This window comes from Scyliorhinus torazame, chromosome 6 (genome assembly GCF_047496885.1).
Source record: "Scyliorhinus torazame isolate Kashiwa2021f chromosome 6, sScyTor2.1, whole genome shotgun sequence".
NCBI classification, from domain to species: domain Eukaryota; kingdom Metazoa; phylum Chordata; class Chondrichthyes; order Carcharhiniformes; family Scyliorhinidae; genus Scyliorhinus; species Scyliorhinus torazame.
In genome coordinates, this window is record NC_092712.1 from 289,315,514 (window position 1) to 289,339,455 (window position 23,942).

The 23,942-nt window shown below is 49.0% G+C and overlaps 1 protein-coding gene across 4 annotated transcripts in view; it reads left to right on the forward strand.

Moving 5' to 3' along the window:
- LOC140425488 (collagen alpha-6(VI) chain-like) overlaps positions 1 to 23,942 on the forward strand; it is a 175,389-nt gene that overhangs the window by 19,494 nt on the left and 131,953 nt on the right. For all 4 annotated transcript variants that reach the window (XM_072509806.1, XM_072509808.1, XM_072509805.1 and 1 more), the window contains exon 4: positions 15,251 to 15,597. In XM_072509806.1, the coding sequence (XP_072365907.1) occupies positions 15,251 to 15,597 (347 nt within the window). The remainder of the gene's footprint in view (positions 1 to 15,250; positions 15,598 to 23,942) is intronic.

The window sequence follows — 23,942 nt, forward strand, 5'->3', positions numbered from 1 at the left end:
TGGAAAGGGTTTGATGAGAGTCAGTCTAACAAGCTTGTAGTTCCGTTTTCTCTCTGCCTCCTTTCATGAATGTTTTGTTATGCTCTTGTCGTAGCACAAGCTGCTTCCTTGATGTGCACTCTGACAAAGGAAGGTTCAGACTTGGAGATAGCTTTAACACGTTTATTAGACTATTAACAATTCTTCTACTTGGTGTCATAGTATACACCAGTACATCATGGTGCAGACACACACTGACGGACACACAGTGGGACCAATCAACAGACACAACACCACAGTCAATCGCCAGTGAGAGCACACGCACTATAAAGACAAGGGCATCAGAGTTCCCGCTCATTCGAGTAGCAGCTAGCTAGTAGGACAGAGCTCACAGCCTGCAACACAGACATTCACCATGTGCTGAGTGCATCAACTGGTTAAGACAAGGCAAAGGTCTTTAGTTAAAGCTGGTATCGTATTCACCCACAGTTCAAGTATGTTTAAATAGTCAACCTTTTAATAAAATTGTGTTGCATTACTTCAAGTGTTGGTGACCTGTATGTGACCCAGAACACCCAGCACATCACTTGGATTCGACGCTTCTGTTAATCCTGCTTTAGCTACTCAGACTAACTAACCAGTCTGCTACAATTCACGTGGTGGGAGTGATGTGTTTCAATCAACCCTGTGTCTGTACTCACTGGGTGTCTCCACTGGAAAGAGACTGAGCATGTGTGATGTGTCCTTTCATATGGGTTGGTGGAATGCCCTCTTGTGGTAGTGTCACCTCTGTGTGTATCGTGACTGCCCATTGGCCGTGTCTTATCTTACTGACCTATTGGTTGACTGTCTGTGTGTCATGTCTCTGGTGTTCCCTCTAGTGTCTAGCTAGGTGTAGTGTATGTACATTAACCCTTTGTGTACTTACAGTGATGTATATCACCGCAATGAATAGCAGCCTTACATTTGCTATCTTGCAATCTGCTGGGACTGTTCTAGAATCGACAGAAATTTGGAAAATTCTAACCAAAGCATTAATTGGGCGGGATTCTCCGACCCCCTGCCGGGTCGGAGAATCACCGGGGGGCGGCGCGAATCCCGCCTCGCCACCCCGACGCTGGCTGCCGTATTCTCCGGCGCCGTTTTCCGGGCGGGGGCGGGACTCATGCCATTCCGGTTGGGGGCCGTTGGCAGCGGCCCCCCCAGCAATTCTCCAGGCCCGGAAGGGCCGAGCGCTCGTCCGTTTTTGGCCAGACCCGCCAGCGTGGGTTACGCATGATCCCACATGGCGGGACCTGGCAGGTAAGTCAGTGGGGGCGGTACTCGGGGGGGAGTTGGGGGGGGGGGATCTGACCCTGGGGTGGGGACCCCCACGGTGGCCTGGGCCCACCGATCTGCGGGCAGGCTTGTTCCGTGGGGCCACTTCTTCCTTCCGTGCCAGCCCCTGGAGGGCTCCGCCATGGCCAGCATGGAGAAGAGAACCCCCCGCGCATGTGCCAAAATACGCCGGCCGGCATGCGCATGCGCGGAACCACGCCGGCGGTTCTGCGCATGCGCGGGATTACACTGGCCCTTCGGCAGATTCGCAAACTCGCGCAGTCCCTTCAGTGCCAGCTGGAACGGCGCCAACCCCTCCGGCATCCACCTAGCCCCCGAAAGTGCGGAGAATCCCTCACTTTCGGGGACTGTTGACGCCGGAGTGGTTGGCGCCGGTTCTCCCGCTGGGGTGGGGACTTAGTCCCCGAAAAGGGAGAATCCCGTTGACAATTTCTGCAGCTACCAATTTGAAACCAGAGGACATAAACCATCAGGTCCTGGGGATCTGTCAGCTTTTTATCCCCAAAGGTTTCTCCAATACCGTTTCTCTGCTGATATTAATTGCGTTAATTTCCTCACTCTCATTATCCCTTAGGCTACCTTCTAATTTCTGGTACCTAATTTTTGTTGTCCATTGTGAAGACAGACAGTCATTAAGTGCGGTATCATGGTTAGGTCCACAAGTGGCTCATGGAATCGACCACTGGTGCTCATCTGAATCCTCTGCAGCAGGACCTGTGGACAGAATTTTCTCATATTTCTCCGGAGTGTCAGGCTCTGACTGAAACTCAGCGAGCAGCTCTCCAGCTGCACTGCCGAGTTTTTAGACCCGATTTTCTGGCACTCCGAAAAATAAACCAGTGGGCGGGGTTTATCCCATCAGTCTGGCAAAGCGGGCCTTGGAAGAGCCGGCAAGGCTGCCTCCACAGAGATCGGGGCGCTCTCTTTGAAAGGCACCCAATCAGCACAGTAAGTAAATGCCCTTCAGCAACCCCCCCCCCCCCCCCACAGGCACAGAGGAGTCCCATCACAAGCATCAGGAGCCTCGCACCCCCCCCCTCCCAGCCCCCACACCCATCAACACATCACGGCAATGGGGCTCTCCAACCCCCCAGACCCTCCACCACCACAGCACAAGTAACGGGATGCCAATCTGTGCCGGGGCAGTGCCAACCTGTGCCAGGGGCTGTTTCAGTGGGAAGTGCAAGGGGCAGGGCCAGGACTTGTCCCCCTCCTCCCAGGTGGATCCCCTCGACTAATTCAAGCCTTTATTAACCTGTTGCATACCTTGCCGGTGTGACGCCACATCGGCGAAGTATGAATATTCAGTGTGTGAGGGGTGGGACCATGTGGAGTGGAGCTCACTAATTATATTATAACGTATTAAAATTTATTGCAATGAGGTTCTCGCCCTTTGTGGGTGGGAACCACACTACTTCACTGGTGATGGGTGTGCAAAATCGGGAAACGAGATCTTGTCGGTGAGTATCTCATTTCCCGATTCTCCTGAGAATTTGCTTCTATGCCGCCGTTTGCGTTGATGGGGAACGCGGGTGCAAAATTGTCCCTTGTGTGTGACTTATAATAATAATATTTATTAGTGTCACAAGTAGGACAGCACGGTGGCGCAGTGGTTAGCATTGCTGCCCCACGGCGTCAAGGTCCCAGGTTCGATCCCGGCTCTGGGTCACTGTCCGTGTGGAGTTTGTACATTTTCCACGTGTTTGCGTGGGTTTCGCCCCCACAACCCAAAGATGTGCAGGGTAGGTGGATTGGCCAGGCTCAATTGCCCCTTAATTGGAAAAAATGAATTGGGTACACTAAATTAAAAAGAAAAATTAGTGTCACAAGTGGACTTACTCTAACACTGCAATGAAGTTACAGTGAGAATCCCCTAGTCGCCACACTCCGGCACCTGTTCGGGTACACTGAGGGTAAATTCAGAATGTCCAATTCACCGAACAAGCACATCTTTCGAGACTTTGTGGGAGGAAATCGGAGCACCCAAGGGAAACCCATGTAGACATGGGGAGAATGTGCAGACTCCGCACAGACAGTGACTCAAGCCAGGAATCGAGCCTGGGACCCTGGCACTGTGAAGCAAAAGTGCTAACCACTCTGCTTCCCTTAAAGTCACTGATGCCGCAATGGAAACCGCGACAACACCTGTGTCATGGGTGGGTTCACAAGTGCGCTATTGGGGGCAGCTGGCTGCCATCTCTATGCTAAAGAATGGGTTCCAAGCTCTGAAACGTTCTGTGCAAGTTGGTGTCAGACTCCTTCTTGCCACTTGACATCAAGCTGTCAGGCTTCCTGCATCAAGCATTTTGTTGTCTAAACCCAGTATCCATCTACTCACCCAGGCCCGACGCAGCAGAACCCATGTGTCACCTCACTCTCTGAGGAGGTAGCAATCCTGGCTGCAGTGCACGTGTGTCCATCATCTCACCACATACAGGTCCCAACTGTACAACATAATCAGAAGAGAAGAGGTTGCAAGATTTTAAAATTGACTGGATGCTATGCTGCTGCCTATCCATCAGCTGGATCTCCACTGCTGCCATCAGCAGCTTAGAATTCTAGGCCTATATCTTCTCGAGGCCACCTTCCAAGGTTAGCTGGAGTCTCTTCCACTGAATGTCAGCAGTCTTCCAATGGTTATGCTGCAGTCAGTACGGCGGCCCTGCATAGGAGCATTCAGACAGGCAAAATCACCAGGAAAACAGAAATTAAGGGAATGCAGAAGAATAATTAACTTAAATAAGTATGTAGTTCTTGCCCTTCTTTTGGGTTGCTCCTGTGGCTGCAGCAGGTGGCAGGTTTTAATGAGTTCTTAGTGAACTATAGAAATCTCACAGATTGTTCCTCACTTGAGGTTCAGCAAGCAGTACTGCTCCTTGAATGCTCTGAACAGCTCTCCCCTGCTGAGAGCCTGCACCCTTCTTTCCTCCACCCTCTTCCAGCAGCTTGTCCTGCTCTGATTGACCTCCGTTCATTCTGCAAGTCATGTTGTATTCCCAGGGGAATGCTCACGTGGTCCCGCCCCCACATATCTTAAAGTCAGCAAAAAGTTCTTCAGCACCCGCCATGTCATTGCCTGTGGATATTTGAAACTTGAAACCATTCTGGAAAATACTAGCAATGTCGCAACAACATGACAAAATGTACCATAAGCTAACCTTTAAGTAGTTAATGAACCCTTTAATTAACAATGGTGGGGAGCTTTGCTGCTGCTTAACGCATGCATGTTTAAGAGAGGATGTCAGCTTCGGTATTGAGTTCCAAAATGGCAGCCCTGGTGTTCAATTGTGTTGCATGCTGATTGACTTCATGGTCTGTCTGCTCTGCACACGCCTGGTCGACGTTCACTGAGCACATGTTCACACCTCCACCAAGATGGTGTCCAGCGTGTCACATGGACCTTATTTTAGAACTATAGCGACACTCTACCATCCAGAAAATGGGCACTAATGTGTCCCATTTCTTGCCCAGAGTCTTGCGTGCATCAATCAACTGATCAGAAAATGATAAATACTGCCCATAAATTGCCTATCAAACCCTGGCTGAAAGATTGCAGGTTGTGCAATGTGATGTTACGATAAAGTTACGGGCTGGATAGGAGCTCCACTGGAATGTGGGTTCTCAGCACCTTTCTCCGCAAGGTCTACATGTAGGGCAAACTTCCGAAGGCCCTGGGCCCCCAGCATGATCTGGCACATGGCTAAGAGCCCATCTTCAGTTGCACACCCCATGATTTTCTGTCTATAGAAATCAAAATAATGAAAGACCACAAGCTCTGCATCCATAAATTCGCAACTCCGCCAACGGTGTGAGTGATGTTTCGGGAAATTTCACTCTTACAGCGGTTTCTCAACTCTTATTTAGATCAGCCGCAAAAACAATTTTTGCATTTTCCTGTTATATTTTACACACTTTCCTGAAAATCAATACAGACATGTTCATAATTACGTTAAACAACAAGAAGATCTTTTAAATGTAAAAGAAACCGCAAAAGGCAAAAATACTAAAAATCAATTTGGAGATGTCAAAGATGATTCTGACCACTGAATCAAGCAATTTTTATCTTTCAGCTTTCAACATTGGATGATTAGATAACATTTAGATTCAAGCGTTAATGCTTTTAAACATTAAGACCAGGTAGCTCTGATGGTTCACCAGGTCTGACCAGTACGTAACTCATGAAGCTCACCTTCTGATCCCCAAATTTTGCTGTTAGCTGATCTCAGCAGCAAGGTAAGGATATTATAACTTGCTTCAATATCCCTGAGTTAGGGAGCAGACAATGAAAGCAGGTTGTTCCTCCAATTGGAATGCAGACAACTCATGAGGAACAGGTTCAACTGTGATGTATCTTCAGTGCATTGCCAGTCACGATCAAGGCACACATCAATAATGGCCAATTAAGTGAGGTAATAGAATGGCTAACTCGTGTTGAAGCATAAGCACTTTCAGGCGAGTATCATAGAATCATAGAATTTACAAAGAACAGAGAACAAAGAAATGTACAGCACAGGAACAGGCCCTTCGGCCCTCCAAGCCCATGCCGACCATGCTGCCTGACTAAACTACAATCTTCTACACTTCCTGGGTCCGTATCCCTCTATTCCCATCTCATTCATGTATTTTTCAAGATGCCCCTTAAATGTCACTATCGTCCCTGCTTCCACCACCTCCTCCGGTAGTGGGTTCCAGGCTCCCACTACCCTCTGTGTAAAAAAATTGCCTCGTACATCTACTCTAAACCTTGCCCCTCTCACCTTAAACCTATGCCCCATAGTAATTGACCCCCCGACCCCGGGGAAAGCCTCTGGCTATCCACTCTGTCTATGCCCCTCATAATTTTGTAGACCTCTATCAGGCCACCCCTCAACCTCCTTCGTTCCAGTGAGAACAAACCGAGTTTATTCAACCGCTCCTCATAGCTAATGCCCTCCATACCAGGCAACATTCTGGTAAATCTCTTCTGCACCCTCTCTAAAGCCTCCACATCCTTCTTTTAGTGTGGCGACCAGAATTGAACACTATACTCCAAGTGTGGCCTAACTAAGGTTCTATACAGCTGCAACATGACTTGCCAATTCTTATACTCAATGCCCCGGCCAATGAAGGCAAGCATGCCGTATGCCTTCTTGACTACCTTCTCCACCTGTGTTGCCCCTTTCAGTGACCTGTGGACCTGTACTCCTAGATCTCTCTGACTTTCAATACTCTTGAGGGTTCTACCATTCACTGTATATTCCCTACCTGCATTAGACCTTCCAAAATGCATTACCTCACATTTGTCCGGATTAAACTCCATCTGCCATCTCTCCGCCCAAGTTTCCAAACAATCTAAATCCTGCTGTATCTTCTGACAGTCCTCATCGCTATCCGCAATTCCACCAACCTTTGTGTGTCTGCAAACTTACTAATCAGACCAGTTACATTTTCCTCCAAATCATTTATATATACTACAAACAGCAAATGTCCCAGCACTGATCCCTGCGGAACACCACTGGTCACGGCCCTCCAATTAGAAAAGCATCCTTCCATTGCTACTCTCTGCCTTCTATGACCTAGCCAGTTCTGTATCCACCTTGCCAGCTCACCCCTGATCCCGTGTGACTTCACCTTTTGTACTAGTCTACCATGAGGGACCTTGTCAAAGGCCTTACTGAAGTCCATATAGACAACATCCACTGCTCTACCTGCATCAATCAGCTTTGTGACCTCCTCGAAAAACTCTATCAAGTTAGTGAGACACAACCTCCCCTTCACAAAACCATGCTGCCTCTCACTAATACGTCCATTTGCTTCCAAATGGGAGTAGATCCTGTCTCAAAGAATTCTCTCCAGTAATTTCCCTACCACTGAAGTAAGGCTCACCGGCCTGTAGTTCCCTGGATTATCCTTGCTACCCTTCTTAAACAGAGGAACAACATTGGCTATTCTCCAGTCCTCCGGGACATCACCTGAAGACAGTAAGGATCCAAAGATTTCTGTCAAGGCCTCAGCAATTTCCTCTCCAGCCTCCTTCAGTATTCTGGGGTAGATCCCATCAGGCCCTGGGGACTTATCTACCTTAATATTTTTTAAGACGCCCAACACCTCGTCTTTTTGGATCTCAATGTGACCCAGGCTATCTACACACCCTTCTCCAGACTCAACATCTACCAATTCCTTCTCTTTGGTGAATACTGATGCAAAGTATTCATTTAGTACCTCGCCCATTTCCTCTTGCTCCACACATAGTTTCCCTTGCCTATCCTTCAGTGGGCCAACCCTTTCCCTGGCTACCCTCTTGCTTTTTATGTACGTGTAAAAAGCCTTGGGGTTTTCCTTAATCCTATTTGCCAATGACTTTTTGTGACCCCTTCTAGCCCTCCTGACTCCTTGCTTAAGTTCCTTCCTACTTTCCTTATATTCCACACAGGCTTCGTCTGTTCCCAGCCTTTAAGCCCTGACAAATGCCTCCTTTTTCTTTTTGATGAGGCCTACAATATCTCTCGTTATCCAAGGTTCCCGAAAATTGCCGTATTTATCCTTCTTCCTCACAGGAACATGCCTGTCCTGAATTCCTTTCAACTGTCACTTGAAAGCCTCCCACATGTCAGATGTTGATTTGCCCTCAAACATCCGCCCCCAATCTAGGTTCTTCAATTCCTGCCTAATATTGTTATAATTAGCCTTCCCCCAATTTAGCACATTCATCCTAGGACCACTCTTATCCTTGTCCACCAGCACTTTAAAAATTACTGAATTGTGGTCACTGTTCCCGAAATGCCCCCCTACTGAAACTTCTACCACCTGGCCGGGCTCATTCCCCAATACCAGGTCCAGTACCGCCCCTTCCCTAGTTGGACTGTCTACATATTGTTTTAAGAAGCCCTCCTGGATGCTCCTTACAAACTCTGCCCCGTCTAAGCCCCTGGCACTAAGTGAGTCCCAGTCAATATTGGGGAAGTTGAAGTCTCCCATCACCACAACCCTGTTGTTTTTACTCTTTTCCAAAATCTGTCTACCTATCTGCTCCTCTATCTCCCGGTGGCTGTTGGGAGGCCTGTAGTAAACCCCCAACATTGTGACTGCACCCTCCTTATTCCTGATCTCTACCCATATAGCCTCACTGCCCTCTGAGGTGTCCTTCCGTAGTACAGCTGTGATATTCTCCCTAACCAGTAGCGCAACTCCTCCACCCCTTTTACATCCCCCTCTATCACGCCTGAAACATCTAAATCCTGGAACGTTTAGCTGCCAATCCTGCCCTTCCCTCAACCAGGTCTCTGTGATGGCAACAACATCATAGTTCCAAGTACTAATCCAAGCTCTAAGATCATCTGCCTTACCCGTAATACTTCTTGCATTGAAACATATGCACTTCAGGCCACCAGACACGCTGTGTTCAGCAACTTCTCCCTGTCTGCTCTGCCTCAGAGCCACACTGTCCCTATTCCCTAGTTCTCCCTCAATGCTCTCACCTTCTGAGCTATTGCTCCCGTGCCCACCCCCCTGCCATACTAGTTTAAACCCTCCCGTGTAACACTAGTGCAGAAGGAGGCCAATCAGCCCATCAGGTCTGCACTGGCCCTTGGATAGAGCACCCCACTTAAGCCCACGCCTCCACCCAAGCTCCTTAACCCCACCGAGTAAGAGGATATTGTCAGAAAAAAAAAAGATATTCATGTTTTTAATTTTACATGACTCATGTCTCAAATGCTTGTTTTGCAACCTTTGTGGCTAAATTAACTATGATGTGGTCATTCTGGAGATTTCAGGGCGAGGAGAAAACAATCCATGGCAATCGAAAACAAAAGGTATTTATTAATAAGAATTGTACAGCAGCTTCATGGCTGTAGCTTGTTCCCAAAATGTCTCTTTGCTTCGGAGCCTCTCTCACCATGAGGTGATTTCACAATCTTGAGTCTTGATTGGTCGCACGGGCCATGTGACCCTTACTCTGTTGTGTTGCTCTTAAAGGGACAATCACCGCATCCCTCCCCCTTTAAGTCCTTTATATAATCGTCAATAACTAATTCACTCAGCCCTAAACATTAGCTATTCATTATGTACATCAGTTGGATAATTATAAATCGAGTCTTTGAGGGGGTTTTCTGTTCCTTGCAGAGCGGAGTAATTCTGTAGTCTGAGATGCTTTCACAGGATTAATATTATCAGGAACTGCAACAATGGGTACCTCTTCTGGCACAGGCAATTCATCAGTATTTGTTTCCATAGAGATATCAGTTATGCTGAAAACAAGTGAATCAGGTACTTCAGTGCTTACAAGTTTGAAAACATCTCTTGATGGCAACACTTAGCTGCCTAAGGGTCCGGTCTTGAAGACAATTCCGGGGGATCCAACTTGATCCACTGTCGAAGTTTCTCACACATACCTCTTTACTTACCATAAAAGATCATGCTGTAAAATATGAATCATGGCTTGCTTTCTGATTACTTTGGCTGACTTCTGCCCTCCCTGGAAAATTTGGAAATATGAGGCTCAGTCTCGTTTTGAGATGACGTTTCATTAGCAGTACTGCTGGTGAAACTCTTGTTGTTACACATGGAGTGGTGTGATAGATAAGGAGGAACCGTGAGATTCTGGCCTGCAGGAAGTTTTGAAACTCGGCACTCGTGAATAGGTTCATTGTCTGATACCATGGGCGGGATTCTCCGTTAGCCGACGCCAAAATTGGGAAACGTGATTGGGCGGAGAATCCGTTCCGACACCAAAATTGCGGCAGGTGCCGATTTGATGCCAAATCACAATTCCCTATCACCTTGACAGCGGCATTAATGCGTTCCGGAATGCACAAACCGGAGACACTCTTTGCATATCATTGGCGGAGCCGACAGGGTATTCTCTGGCGCCTCCGTGATTCTGCACCTTCGATGGGCCGCGTTCCCGACGCCGTGGTTCACTTGTGCTTTTGAAATTCGTAAAACCAGCGTGGTGGCTGCTGAGGGGGAGAGAGGAAGGGTACAGAAAGTGCCCAACATCGCCATAGTGTACTGAAAGTTGTGCCTCTAGCTGGGGTCTTCTGCCAGGGCCGAATAGCGGGGGAAGTGGCCAGGAAGTGTGCTATAGGGTCGGGGTGGACGGGCACGGAACACCACTGCTGCATGCCGCTAATTGCCACTTTGCACTTAGTGCCATGGGTCGTATAGTTGTCCCCTCAGGGCGCCCCTTGGGTGCCCTCTGGCCCCAGTTGACCCATCAGCTGTATGGGTGCGCTCCAGCACAGCCAGTGCCACCTTGTTGGCTGGTATGAGTGTGTGTGGGGATTGCAATGTGTATATGCGACTACAGCTTGTCAGCCTCCCGAGTGTCAATGATGGACCTGTCAAATCCCACCCATTTTTCATTGGAATTGATTGTGTTCCATGCGGCACCGGTGCTAGCCCCTTAATAGTAATCCATGAGTTGAAAAGCATTGGCATAATCTTCAGATGGTAGCATGCAATGTAGGTGACTTCACCTCAAAAACATCCATCCATTTAGTGTTTGCATCAATCATGAGCAAAAACATTGTGCCCAGGAATGGACCAACATAACTGATATGGATTCATAGAATCATAGAATCCACAGTACAGGAATAGGCCACCCAGCCCATCGAGCAGGCACCGGCCCCTGGAAAGAGTTCCCTACCCAAGCCCACACCATCACTCCATCCCCACAACCCCACCTAACCTTTTTGGACACTAAGGGCAATTTATCATGGCCAATCCACCTAACCTGCACATCTTTGGACTGTGGGAGGAAACCGGAGCACCCGGAGGAAACCCACACAGACGCGGGGAGAACGTGCAGACTCCGCACAGACAGTGACCCAAGACGGGAATTGAACCTGGGACCTGGAGCTGTGAAGCAACTGTGCTAACCACTATGCTACCGTGCTGTCCCCTATTGCTGGAGGGGCTATTCCCAAGGAAGCAGTGGAGCTGTAGCAGGCAATCTTTATTGCAGCTGGCATTGTTGATAGTGCTAGACTAGGCTTTGTGATATCAGCATCAATACCAGGCCAGCACACACAGCTCCTGGCAAGCATCTTTATGTTAGAGATGCCAGGATGAGCAGTGTAGAATTCAGTTAGGAGCAGCTCTCTGCCTGGTACAGGAACGACTACTCTTGCTCCCCAGGGAGTGATGCCATTCTGGCAACTCAATCATTTTTGTGGGTAAAGAATGGTTTTATTTGCTCGGAAACTGCTCATTGGCCCACCTTATAAGTATTTTGCCCCTCACTTTGAACAGAAGTGGGTCTTGATCGGTGCAGTTCCTGATCTGCTTCTCTGAGACTGACAATGTGTCCAAACGTTTTAATGCCATGATGATTTCTTGCGATACTGGAGTACATGTGATATTGTCTTGCAAGGGGAAGCGGCTTAGAGCATCCACATTCGCTATGTGAGTTCCAAGTCGATGCTTGAAAGTATATTCAAAGGCAGACAGAGTTAACACCCATCATTGAATTTTTGCTGAGGTGATCGGCAATGTGGTCAGAAACGATGGTAAAGTGTCTTCCATGTAAATATTGGTGGAATCTTTCAAAGATTATCAATGTCCTTCCTTTTTGATTTCCGGCCTTGGAGAGGGTTCTTGATACATACCCTGTCAGCCTTTCAAAGCAGTTGTCCATCTCATGGGATGACGCCACATCAACACCATGTGGGGAGGCGTGGCAGGTCAATATCGGTTCTTTATTTAAAAAAAATAAATTTAGAGTACCCAATTCATTTTTTTCCAATTAAGGGTAATTTAGCATGGCCAATCCACTTACCCTGCACATCTTTTTGTGATTGTGGGGGCGAAACCCCGCAAACACAAGGAGAATGTGCAAACTCCTCACGGACAGTGACCCAGAGCTGGGATCGAACCTGGGAACTCGGTGCCGTGAGGCAGCAGTGCTAACCGCTACGCCACCATGCTGCCCCCTAGATGGATCAGAGTGTACTAACAGGTTTGAGGAATGCAGCATTTGTTTTACTCTGTTGAAAGCTTCCTCCTGAGGAGCCTTCCTGGACCAACGATGGTGTTTCTTTCGCAGAATATGCAAGGGGACTAATTTCGTCGATAGGTTTGGTAAAAAACTTCCATTGCAGTTTACCATCCCCAAAAACAATTAGAGTTCAGTTGTGTTTGTGGAGGCAGGTGTCCCCTTTATCGCCTTGGCCTTGTCTTCCGTGGGGTGTAATCCTTGTTCATGTACATGGTGCCCCAGGTAGGTCACCTCAGTGGCTTGAAAGGTGCCCTTCTCTTTCTTGAAGTGAACTCCAGCCTGCTGAAATCTCTTTAACACCTCCTCTAAGTTTGCTAGATGGTCAGCCTCTGTTGATCCAGTTGTAAAGACATCATCAAGGTATACTACAGCCCACGGTAGCTGCTATAGCAGGCGCTTCATTGTCCTTTGGAATATTGCACATGCTAAAGTCACGCCAAAAGACAGACGCATGTATTGGAATAGGTCTTTGTGTGTGTTTCTCATGACATAGCCCCGGGAAGCATTATCTAATTTGAGTTGACATATATCACGCTTTGGACACAAGTCTTCAATTCTCGGGATTAGATATTTATCCAGCTTGGCAGTCTGATTAACATTAGCTTATAATCACTGCAAAGGTGCTGTCCATTCCGAGAACGGAACTGGCTGGATAATGCTTAATTCTTTCAACCTGTTTAACTCAGTATCCACTTTCTCTCGCAAGGCACATGGTACCGGTCTTGTCTGAAAGAATCGTGGAGTCGCCTCTGGATCCACATAAATCTGAGCTTGTAGCCCTTAGATTTTGCCGTTGTGTTTTTGTGAATTCATACCAGAAGACCGTCTCATATTTTCCTATCTTCAGGTAGTCCCTCTTCCTGCACTTGAAAGATTCCGGCCTAATTCAACTTGATTTCTTTAAGTCCATTGCGGCCGAGAAGGCTTGGTCCTTCAACCATCACTATTAACACTGGGAGCTGGGTACATTGTTGTCCTTGGCATACAGGTACCATTGTGGTGCCTTTTATGCTTATTGCTTCTCCCATTAAAGTCTTCAACTCGGCAGAAGTGCTCTTCAAGTTCAATGGTTGGACTCCCACTGAAATATATGCTCGCCCATCACAATTGCTGGTGCCCCTGTATCTATTTCCATCTTACGTGGCTTCCCATTTACCCAGAGCATTACAGTATTAGGGTTGATCTTGCTTGTGTTTAGATTAAACAAAGGGTGAATACCAGGATCACTGGTGCTAAGCTCTTCCACATTGTCGACGTGTAACACCTTGGTTGATCGATGACTCGGTGACCTTGACTTAAATGGGTGGGCGACCGGTTCACCCAATGCCCTTTCTGTTCCCCAATGTCCCACTTTTCCGTCCCTGATTGGATGGCCTGCACAGTCTTCCACTGTGTTGTTGGCTGGTGTCCCACTGGGCAGTCGTTAATTGAATGAAAGGCACATAATCGGGTGTCTTTCAAAGGCTTAGGTTCAGGTGTTGGTAATTCACCTACTTCGAGGTTCAAGACCCACACACTGCCAAGCAATGTAACATTCACCCCTCAATGTCTAACAGATGAGAGGTAGTCATCACTGAATTGCAATGTGTAAGTTACCAATATGTGAATCCTGGGCAGGATTCTCTGACCCCGGGGCCGGGTCGGAGAGTCGCCGCGACCGGCCCGAATCGTGCCACACCGTCCCGACGCCAGGACTTGATTCTCCACAGAGCGGAGAATCGGCGCCGTTGGCACTGGCATGGTCTGTGCGGCGCTGGCCGGAAGCCGCTCTACAGGGCCCCCCGGCGATTCTCCGCCCAGGGTGGGCTGAGCGGCTGTAACAAAAAGCCCAATTCCCGCCGGCGCCATTCTAACCTGGTCTTACCCGGCGGGACCTCGGCGTGGAAGGTACGGAGGCGGCCTGTGTGGGGAGGGGGGTCCAACACCGGGAGGGCCTCCGCTGTGGCCTGGCCCACGATCGGGGCCCGCCGATTGGTGGGCCAGCCTCTCGGGCTGGGGGCCTCCTTTGTTCTGCGCCGGCCCCTAGAGCCCTACGCCATGTTGCGCCAGGGCCGGTGCGGAGAAGGGAGACACCACGCATGCGTGGAAATCGCGCCGGTCTCACCGCGCATACGCGGACCGGCGGTGCCCACCTGACGCCGGGATCGGAAGCTGGAGCAGCGTGGGTCGCTCCAGTGCTGTGCTGGCCCCCTGTAGGAGCCAGAATTGCTGATCCAGAGGCCATGTTGACGCCGTCGGGAAACGCGACGGCGTTTACAACGGAGTCAACACTTAGCTTCAGGATCAGAGAATCCCGCCCCTATCCTGTGGTGCAGAGGCACATAACATGAGTATCTTTATCAATTCAAGATCAGTCATTTAAAAATATATATATGTACATTTATTGAATAATACGGTGCCCTCTGATGAATGTCACAGGCAGGGTGAATATTTTCCAGGATATGATTATTTTTATGTAGAACATTGAAAGACAGACTGAACTTTACAGAAACTCACGCTCCTATATACAATACACAGTAAAATGTAGTTATCCAGCATGTGATGATGGTTCCAGTTAATCAGAAATGCCGGTTAATGGGAGTTCCATTGACCAACAGAATAATACTTGTGGCATGAACTTATATGCAAGAACTGAGGAAGTAAAGAACAGTATTCCATTTTCTTCTAAATTGTCAACAGCTTATTAAAACAAATTAAAAGATAATTGTACGGGTTCTGGCTATCTTTGTAATTGCTCTGGTTGGTAACATGACGATGTGTATGTGGGGAAATATCTGGTTCGTAGAGAATTCCAGTTTGCAGAGTGTCAGCGACATAAAGTTTATGAAGAAAGATATGTTTATATAAAACAGTAGTCTACTTTGAAAATGTTATATTTCTTCTTAATCTGTTCACGTGCAAAATGAAAGGCAGTAAATGCGGTTTCTGATTACTTCCGTCTTATGTGATTTGCAGACTGCATCGTAGACATTGTGGTGGGATTTGATCTCCCTGGATGGCTTGGCTCACAGGATATTTTTAGTGGTCAACAGACATTACAACTAAAGCTGGAGGAAATTATGGAGAGAATCACATCTGCGAGTGATATTAGTTGTGTCTCTGGTTCCCAGCCAGTGATCAGGGTGGCATTTTACTTACAAGGTGAAACTGGCCAGGTTGTCTTTGAAACAAAATTTGAAAACTATAGTGTTGAAATAATTAATAATCTCACGACAACCCAAGCTGCAGCCAAAATTGATTTGAATGTTGAGACTTTGGAGGCACTCGGGAACAAATTTGGACAAACAACTTCAAAGGCAAAGGTAAGGATCCAATTTTTCAGTAAAATCGCCAGATACTTTACCAGATTGTGTGAAATATTTTTATTCAAGGCTTTTACATATAGACATGAAAATATCAGACCAAATCATCATCATGAACAGTAACCTCAAACCCCAACCTTCCCCGATACCAACACCCCACCGCACCCCGCCTGCTAGATTTTACCCCTTTACCCCTCGCCCCCCAGTCTCCCAAACTCCCCCCGCTCTCTCTCTCTCCGCCCCCCCCCCCCCCCCCCCCCCCCCCGCCACTCGCTGATCTCTCAGTCCACTTTGAAGAAATCAATGCAAGGCTTCCACCTCCGGGTGAACCCCTCCTCCGACCTCCGCAAAGCAAACTTGACTTTCTCCAACCGCAGGAATTCTGCCAAGTCACTCACCCATATCCCCGCCTTCGGAGGCTCTGAGTCCCGCCAACACAACAAAATCCATCTCCAGGCTATCTCATCGGCCTCTCTCCCCACCTGGACTCGTGGATCTTCTGACACACTGACTATCGCCACCTCCGGACACAGGGCCACCCCAAACCCAGAATCTCAGACATAACATTCGAGAAACCTGCCAGAACCCCTTAAGTTTTGGACATGCCCAAAACATATGATTCGCAGGCACCTATCCTCCACCCCTGTAAATAAAACGGCTCATACTCACCGCCATCATGTGGGCTCTATGCACCACCATAAACTGGATGAGACTTACGCATGACTAGGGCACGTTCACCCTCCTCAAGGCCTCTTCCCACGTCCTGGCCCACACACTCCCTCCCAACGCCTCCCCCCATTTACATTTAATCTCCTCCACTGGAGCACCCTCCCTCTCCATCAACTCACTGTAGCTATCCAACACTCTCATCTTCCTGATATCATCCTCCAACAACAGCTTGTCTTGCAACATTGGAAGCGGCAGCCCTGGAAAGGATGGCACCTCTCTCTTCACAAGATCTCTCACCTACAGGTACCTAAAACCATTTGCTTTGGGCAACTCATATATTTCTCCCAAGTCCTCCAGACCAGCAAACTTGCCCCCGATGAACAAGGCCCTAAAGTGCTGTATCCCCACCAACCACCCCCGTCACCTCGCATCCAGCCTCGACGGCACAAACCTATGGTTGTCACATATCGGTGCCCACAATGACATGTCCTCCAACCCGAACTGCTGCCTACTTTGGCTCCACACACGTAATGCTGAAGCCACCACCAGGCTCACGGATTACCTGACCGGCGAGAACGGAAGGGGCACCAACAACAGTGCCCTCAAACCCGTTCCGCTAAACGATGCTGCCCACATCCGCCCTGACACCGATCCCTCCTCCACCGCCCATTTCCTGACCATTGCAATCGAACAAGAACCTGGGCAGCAGCATTATTTTCACTGTTTGCATGCGCTCAGCCAGAGACAGCGGCAACACAGCCCACCTCTTGAAATCTGCCTTCACTTCCTCCACGGGTCACGCTAAGTTCAATTTGTGCAGGTGGGCCCAGCTCCGCACTACCTGAATTCCCAGATACCGAAAAGTCAGGTGAGGAAGGAGCAGTGCTCCGAAAGCTAGTGATTCGAAACAAACCTGTTGGACTTTAACCTGGTGTTGTAAGACTTCTTACTGTGCTCACTGCAATCCAACGCCGGCATCTCCACATCATCATAACATTAAGCAGCCAGCACACATTCGTCAATATTTCCCTTCAAAAATCCCGTCTGGTGCTCCCCATAGCCCCGGCACAAAGTCCTCTGTCCTCGGCACCAACACCTGCGCCAACAACTTCGCATCAACATTAAGCAGCGATATCGGACGGTACGACCCACACTGCTCCGGGTCCTTATCCTTCTTCAAAATCAGGGAGATAGAACCTGCGACAATGTGAGGGGGAACACCCCCCTATCCCTCGCCTCATTGTAAGTCCTCACCAGCAGCGGTTCTAAATCCGCACCGAACCTCATGTAAAACTCTACTGGGAATCCGTCTGGCCCCGGGGCCTTCCCTGTCTGCATTACACCCTCGCCGTCCATCACCTACCTCAGCCCGATCGGAGCCTCCAGCCTCCTCTCTCCCTCCATCTTCGGGAACTTCAACCCTTCCAGGAACCGTTTCATCCCTTCCCCACACGGCGGGGGCTCCTCCTCATACAGCCTCCTATAGAAAGCCTGTAGGGGGGGGCGGTGGCATAGCGGTATGGTCCCTGGACTAGTAATCCAGCGACCCAGAAAGTGAAATTTGAATTCAATAAAAGTCTGGAATTAAAAATCTAGTGATGACCATGAAATCACTGTCGATTGTCATAAAAACCCATCTGGTTCACTAATGTCCTTTAGGGAAGGAAATCCTTACCTGGTCTGGCCTACATCAGTGTAGTTAACTCTTAACTTCCCCCTCAAGTGCAACTAGGGATGGGCAATAAATGCTGGCATCCAGGAGTACAACCGTTGCACATGTGCAAAGTACAAGAACTCCTTCGCTCTCCGCCCCCCCCAGCGATCGATGAATCCCCTCAACTCCCTAGCCACCACTGACCCACTGACACCTTCAACGACTTAAGACCCGACCGGTCCAAATTCGGAGCCAAGACCGCATTGAATTGTCCCCCATACCAACCTACGCGTACCCAGGTCCAGGATCCTCCCTAACACCCGCCTCATTCTGTCCACATCGCCCCAATTCAATGCATATACATTCGCCAGGACCACCAGCATCCACTCCAACTTCCCACTGGCCATCACATAACTACCCCCCCCCCCGGACTGGCCACAATGCTCCTCACCTCAAAAGCCACTCTCTTATTAACCAACACTGCCACCCCCTCATCTTCATGTCTAACCCTGAGTGGAACACCTGCCCCACCCATCGCTTCCTCAGCCTCGTCTGATCCCCCAACTTCAGGTGCGAATCCTGCAAGAACACAACGTCCGCCTTCAAGCTGCTCAAGTGCGCAAAAACACGCGGCCGTTTAACCCGCCCATTCAACTATTGCATGTTCCACGTGACCTGCTCCCCTCCCCTGCCAATCAGCCATACCCTTTCTGAACCAGGCCCCTGCCCATGCCACATGCCCCTCCAGGCCTGCGCCCAGATGTCTGCTGCCATTTCTCCCTTCCGAACTGTGCCACACCAAACACACCCATGTCAGCAACCCTCCCCCCCCCCCCCCCCCCCCCCCCCCCCCAGCAAACAACCAAACAAAGAATCAACCCAATCTACCCCGGCCACACCTTCATCCTGACAACCCCCACTTCACTCCTGTTCACTAATCGGCCCAGCTAGCATGGTGGCCCCCGCTCAAGGCCTCTGACTTGCCTTCACCCTCACAGTCCACCTCTCCCCGCCCCAACCCTCCCAACTACCAACACACAAAGAGAAAGAAACGGCACACTCACCATCATTGTTTCCCCCCTTGTAACCTGCCCCAATCCGCCCTCCCAAACTGCCCCACAATTAACACAAAGCTCACTCCGAAGTTCAGTGTCCTCACAGTCTTCCTAATCCATGGTCTCTCATAAAGCCCATTGCCTCCTCCTGCGAGTCAAAATAAAATTCCTGCTTTTGACACGTCCCCCATAAGCAGGCAGAGTACAGAACCCTGAACTTCATCCCATTCTTCAAGAGAGCCACCTTTATCTGTTGATACCCGGCTGTCCGCTTGGCCAGCTCCGCACCCATGTCCTGGTAAATCTGCAGCTCACTCCCTTCCCAGGTGCACTTCTTTATCTGCCTCACCCACCTCAAGATCTTCTCCTGATCCAGGAACCGATGCAGCCTCACCACCATTGCCCTTGGCGGCTCCCCCACCTGCGGCCTCCTCCTCAGTGCTCTGTGAGCCCGATCAGCTTCTCCAACATGCTCACCATAAACTTGGTGGCCTTCACACCTTTGATGCCTTCGGGTATCCCTGGAGCAGTGCTCAAGGTCCTCCAGTTTCTCTCTCGGCCTCTTCTGGCTGTTCAGCACCATTCCCATCTCCACCTGCAGCGAGGTCAGCCGATCCTCATACTCCACCACCCACTCCTCCACCTTCTGGATCGCCAGGCCCTGAACCCCCTGTCTCTATTCACCACCTTGGTCAAATACTCGAAGGCCTCGTTCCTCTGCTGCTGGAATTTGCCATTTAGGAACTCCACCAGCTGCTCTGTCGACCACTGGGCGGGCAGCACTGCCCCCTTGCCCTCCGCCATCTTCACCTGTGTTGCACCATGAAAACTTTCCTGCACCAACTTCTCTTTCTTTCTGGTGGTGCTCCTCATCCGCTGATCCATTCACCAGCCTCACGAGAGGAGTATTACCTTCCCTGGGCACTCATACACCCTTTTTTGCCCTCAAACACCACACAATCTGGGTGGGGAAGGACCAAAACAAATCCACCTTGAGCGGGAGCCACCAAATGTGCTACCACTCATTCCATGGCCAAAATATACTCCAAATTTGAAGTATAATTTGATGATAGCCTGATAAGGGTATAGAACTACAATGAGGTTTTCCACTCCTACTTGAGGCTGGCCAACGGTTATAGAAAAATCAACGGTAAACAGTGGTTAGCACTGCTGCCTCACAGAGCCAGGGACCCGGGTTCAATTAAGGCATTGGGTGACTATCTGTGTGGAGTTTGCATGTTCTTCCAATGTCTGCGTCGGTATCCTCTGGGTGCTCATGTTTCCTCCCACAGTCCAAAGATGTGTAGGTGAGTTGGATTGGCCGTGCTAAATTGCCCCTTAGTGTCCAAAGGTTAGGGGGGGGTTACGGGGAAAGGGTGGGGGAGTAGGCCGAGATAGGGTACTCTTCCGGAGGGTCAGTGCAGACTCGATGGGCTGAATGGACTTCTTCTCCACTGTGGGAATCCTGTAAACGGGAGCCACAAGTAAGGGGCAAAGAAATGTTGAGGATACAAATTAAATCAGTTTTACTTTCCTAGTTTACAACACAGCCATGCTGAAGATAACTATCTTCAGAGAATGGGCAGATGGCTGCAGCATATTGGTACCCAATGAGTGACAAATCATATGAACATATAAAGCAGGGGCAGGTTTAGGCCATTCAGCCCCTCGAGCCTGCTCCACCATTCAGTAAGACCATGGTGGTCTGATTGAAAATGAAAATGAAAATGAAAATCGCTTATTGTCACAAGTAGGTTTCAAATGAAGTTACTATGAAAAGCCACTTGTCGCCACATTCTGGCACCTGTTCGGGGAGGCTGGTACAAGAATTGAACCGTGTTATTGGCCTGCTTTGGTCTGCTTTCAAAGCCAGCGATTTAGCCCTGTGCTAAACAGCCCCGTTTGTGGCCTCAACTAAACATTCCTGCTTAACCCCAATAACCTTTGACTCCCTCTTAGTCAGGAATCTATCCACCACTGCCTTAAAAATATTTAATGACCCTGCCTCAACCACTCTTTGAGGAAGACTCACGACATTCTGAAAGACAAAAATTCATAGTATCATCAAATCATAGAAAAGTTACGACACAGAAGGAGGCCATTCAGCCCATCCTGTCCCTGCCAGCCCTCCAACAGCCAGGTGTTCTTTCCAATCCCACCTTCCTGGACCAGGTCAATAGTCTTGAAGCTTACAGCACTTAAGGTGCAGATCCGTGTACTTTTTCAAAGAGTTTAGGGTCTCTGCCTCCATCATCTTTCCAAGAGCCGGTGCAGACTCGATGGGCCGAATGGCCTCCTGCTGCACTGCAAATTCTATATTTAAAAAAATAGATATCACCAACTCAGGCAGCGAATTCCAGACTCCCACTACCCTCTTCGTAAAATGTTTCTTCCTCATGTCTCGTCTACACATTCTGCCACTTATCTTGGAATCTATGCCCCCTGGTTCTAGAATTCTCCGCCAAGGGAAACAATTTTATCCTGTCCACCCTATCTCTTCCCCTCATAATTTTGTACACCTCAATTAAGTCACCCCTCAGCCTTCTTTGTTCCAAGGAAAATAACCCCAACCTATCCGGCGCAGGTTGGGAGGGCCGAAGGGCCTGTTCCTGTGCTGTAATTTTCTTTGTTCTATCCAATCTCACCTCGTAGCTATATTTTCAGAGCCCTGGCAACATTATTGTAAACCACCTCAGCACTCTCTCCAGAGCAATAACATTGTTCGTGTAATGTGGCGACCAGAATGGCACACAATATTCCAGTTGTGGCCTCACCAATGTTTCATACAATTCCAACATTATATCCTTACTTTTATATTCTATGCAAAAGAAGGGGAGCATTCCATATGCTTTCTCAACAACCTTGTCTACTTGAACTGCTGCCTTTAGGGACCTGTGTACTTCTACGCCACGATCTCTCACTTCATCTACCCCTCTTAGTATTTTCCCATTTATTGTGTACTCCATATAACGGTTTGACCTCCCTAAACGCATGACCTCACACTTCTCTGTGTTAAATTCCATCTGCCACTTTATCGCCCACTCCACTCTTTGAGATTATAGCTATCCACGGCACTGCACTGTCCACCACTTGTCCAATCTTCATGTCATCTGCAAATTCCCCAATCATGCTCCCCACGTTCATGTCCAAATTGTTAATATATAACACAAACAATAAGGGTCCCAACACCGAGCCCTATGGAACACCACTTGAAACAACTTTCCAATTGCAAGGGCAGCCATCAACCATTACCCTTTATTCCCTGTTACTAAGCCAACTTTTTATTCAGTTAGCCACATTACCCTGTATCCCATGAGCTTTCACTTTCTTGACAATCTGCCATGTGGGACTTTGTCAAACGCCTTGCTAAAATCCATGTTCACCACATCCACTACACTACCTTCATCAACCCTTCTTGTCACTTCCTCAGAAAATTCAATCACATTTGTGAGGCAAGACCTACCATTAACAAATCCATGCTCACTATTATTGACTAGTCCATGCCTTTCTATATGACAGTTAATCCTGTCTCTCAGGATTGATTCTACTAATTTGCCCACCACTGACGTAAGACTAACTGGCCTATAATTGTTCGGCATTTCCTTCGATCCCTTTTTTAAACAATGGTACCACGTGAGGATTGGAAAATCATCCTCAGAGCATCTGCTATTCCCTCCATGACCTCCTTCAGTAGCCTTGGAAACAATCCATCTGGCCCTGGCGACTTATCAACATTCAAGGATTTCAATCCTTGGAGTACTTCCTCTCACTTTATGATTATACCATCCAGTATCCCTCAGTGTTCCTCCTGGACTACCATATCTGCATCATCCATTTACTTTGTAAACACGGAGACAAAATATCCATTTAAAACCCTTCCCACAGCCTCGCATCTACACACAGGTTCCCTTCTTCATCTCTCTTAGGTCCCACTTTTCCCTTAACTAACCTTTTAGCATTAATATATTGGTAAAATATCTTTGAGTTTTCTTTAACTTTACTTGCAAATCTTTTTTCATGCCCTCTCTTTTATTTCTTTATTTCCCTTTTGACTTTGTCCCTGCAATTTCTGTACTATCTGCAGTGCTCAGTTCTTTATGTCTATCGTATGCTTTCCTTTTCTGTTTGATCATTCCCTGTATTCCTCTAGACAATCAGGGAAGTAGATTGGGCAATACCAGTCTTATTTTTGGAGGGGACATGTCTATTTTGTATATTTAGGATCTCCCCTTACAGTGCTTCCCTCTGGTTTTCCACAGATTTATCCTCTAGCAGTGCTGGCCAGTCCACCTCAGTCAAGTCCCTTCTCACTTCTACAAAATTTGCCTTCCCCAGTTCAAAAATTTTACTCCTGCTTTATCTGGGACCTTTTCCATGGTAATATTGGGCAAAATTCTCCCGAAACGGCGCGATGTCCGCCGACTGGCGCCCAAAATGGCGCCAATCAGACGGGCATCGCGCCGGCCCAAAGGTGCGGAATGCTCTGCATCTTTGGGGGCCGAGCCCCAACATTGAGGGGCTAGGCCGGCACCGGAGGAATTTCGGCCCGCCAGCTGGCGGAAACGGCCTTTGTTGCCCCGCCAGCTGGCGCGGAAATGACATCCCCAGGCGGCGCATGCGCGGGAGCGTCAGCGGCCGCTGACAGTTTCCCACGGATGCGCAGTGGAGGGAGTCTCTTCCGCCTCCGCCATGGTGGAGACCGCGGCGGAGGCGGAAGGGAAAGAGTGCCCCCACGGCACAGGCCCGCCCGCGGATCGGTGGGCCCCGATCGCGGGCCAGGCCACCGTGGGGGCACCCCCCGGGGCCAGATTGCCCCGCGGCCCCCCCCAGGACCCCGCCCATGCCGCCTCATCCCGCTGTTCAAAAGGTGGTTTCATCCACGCCGGCGGGACAGGAAATTTATCGGCGGGACTTCGGCCCATCCGGGCCGGAGAAACGAGCGGGGGGGGGCCCGCCAACCGGCGAGG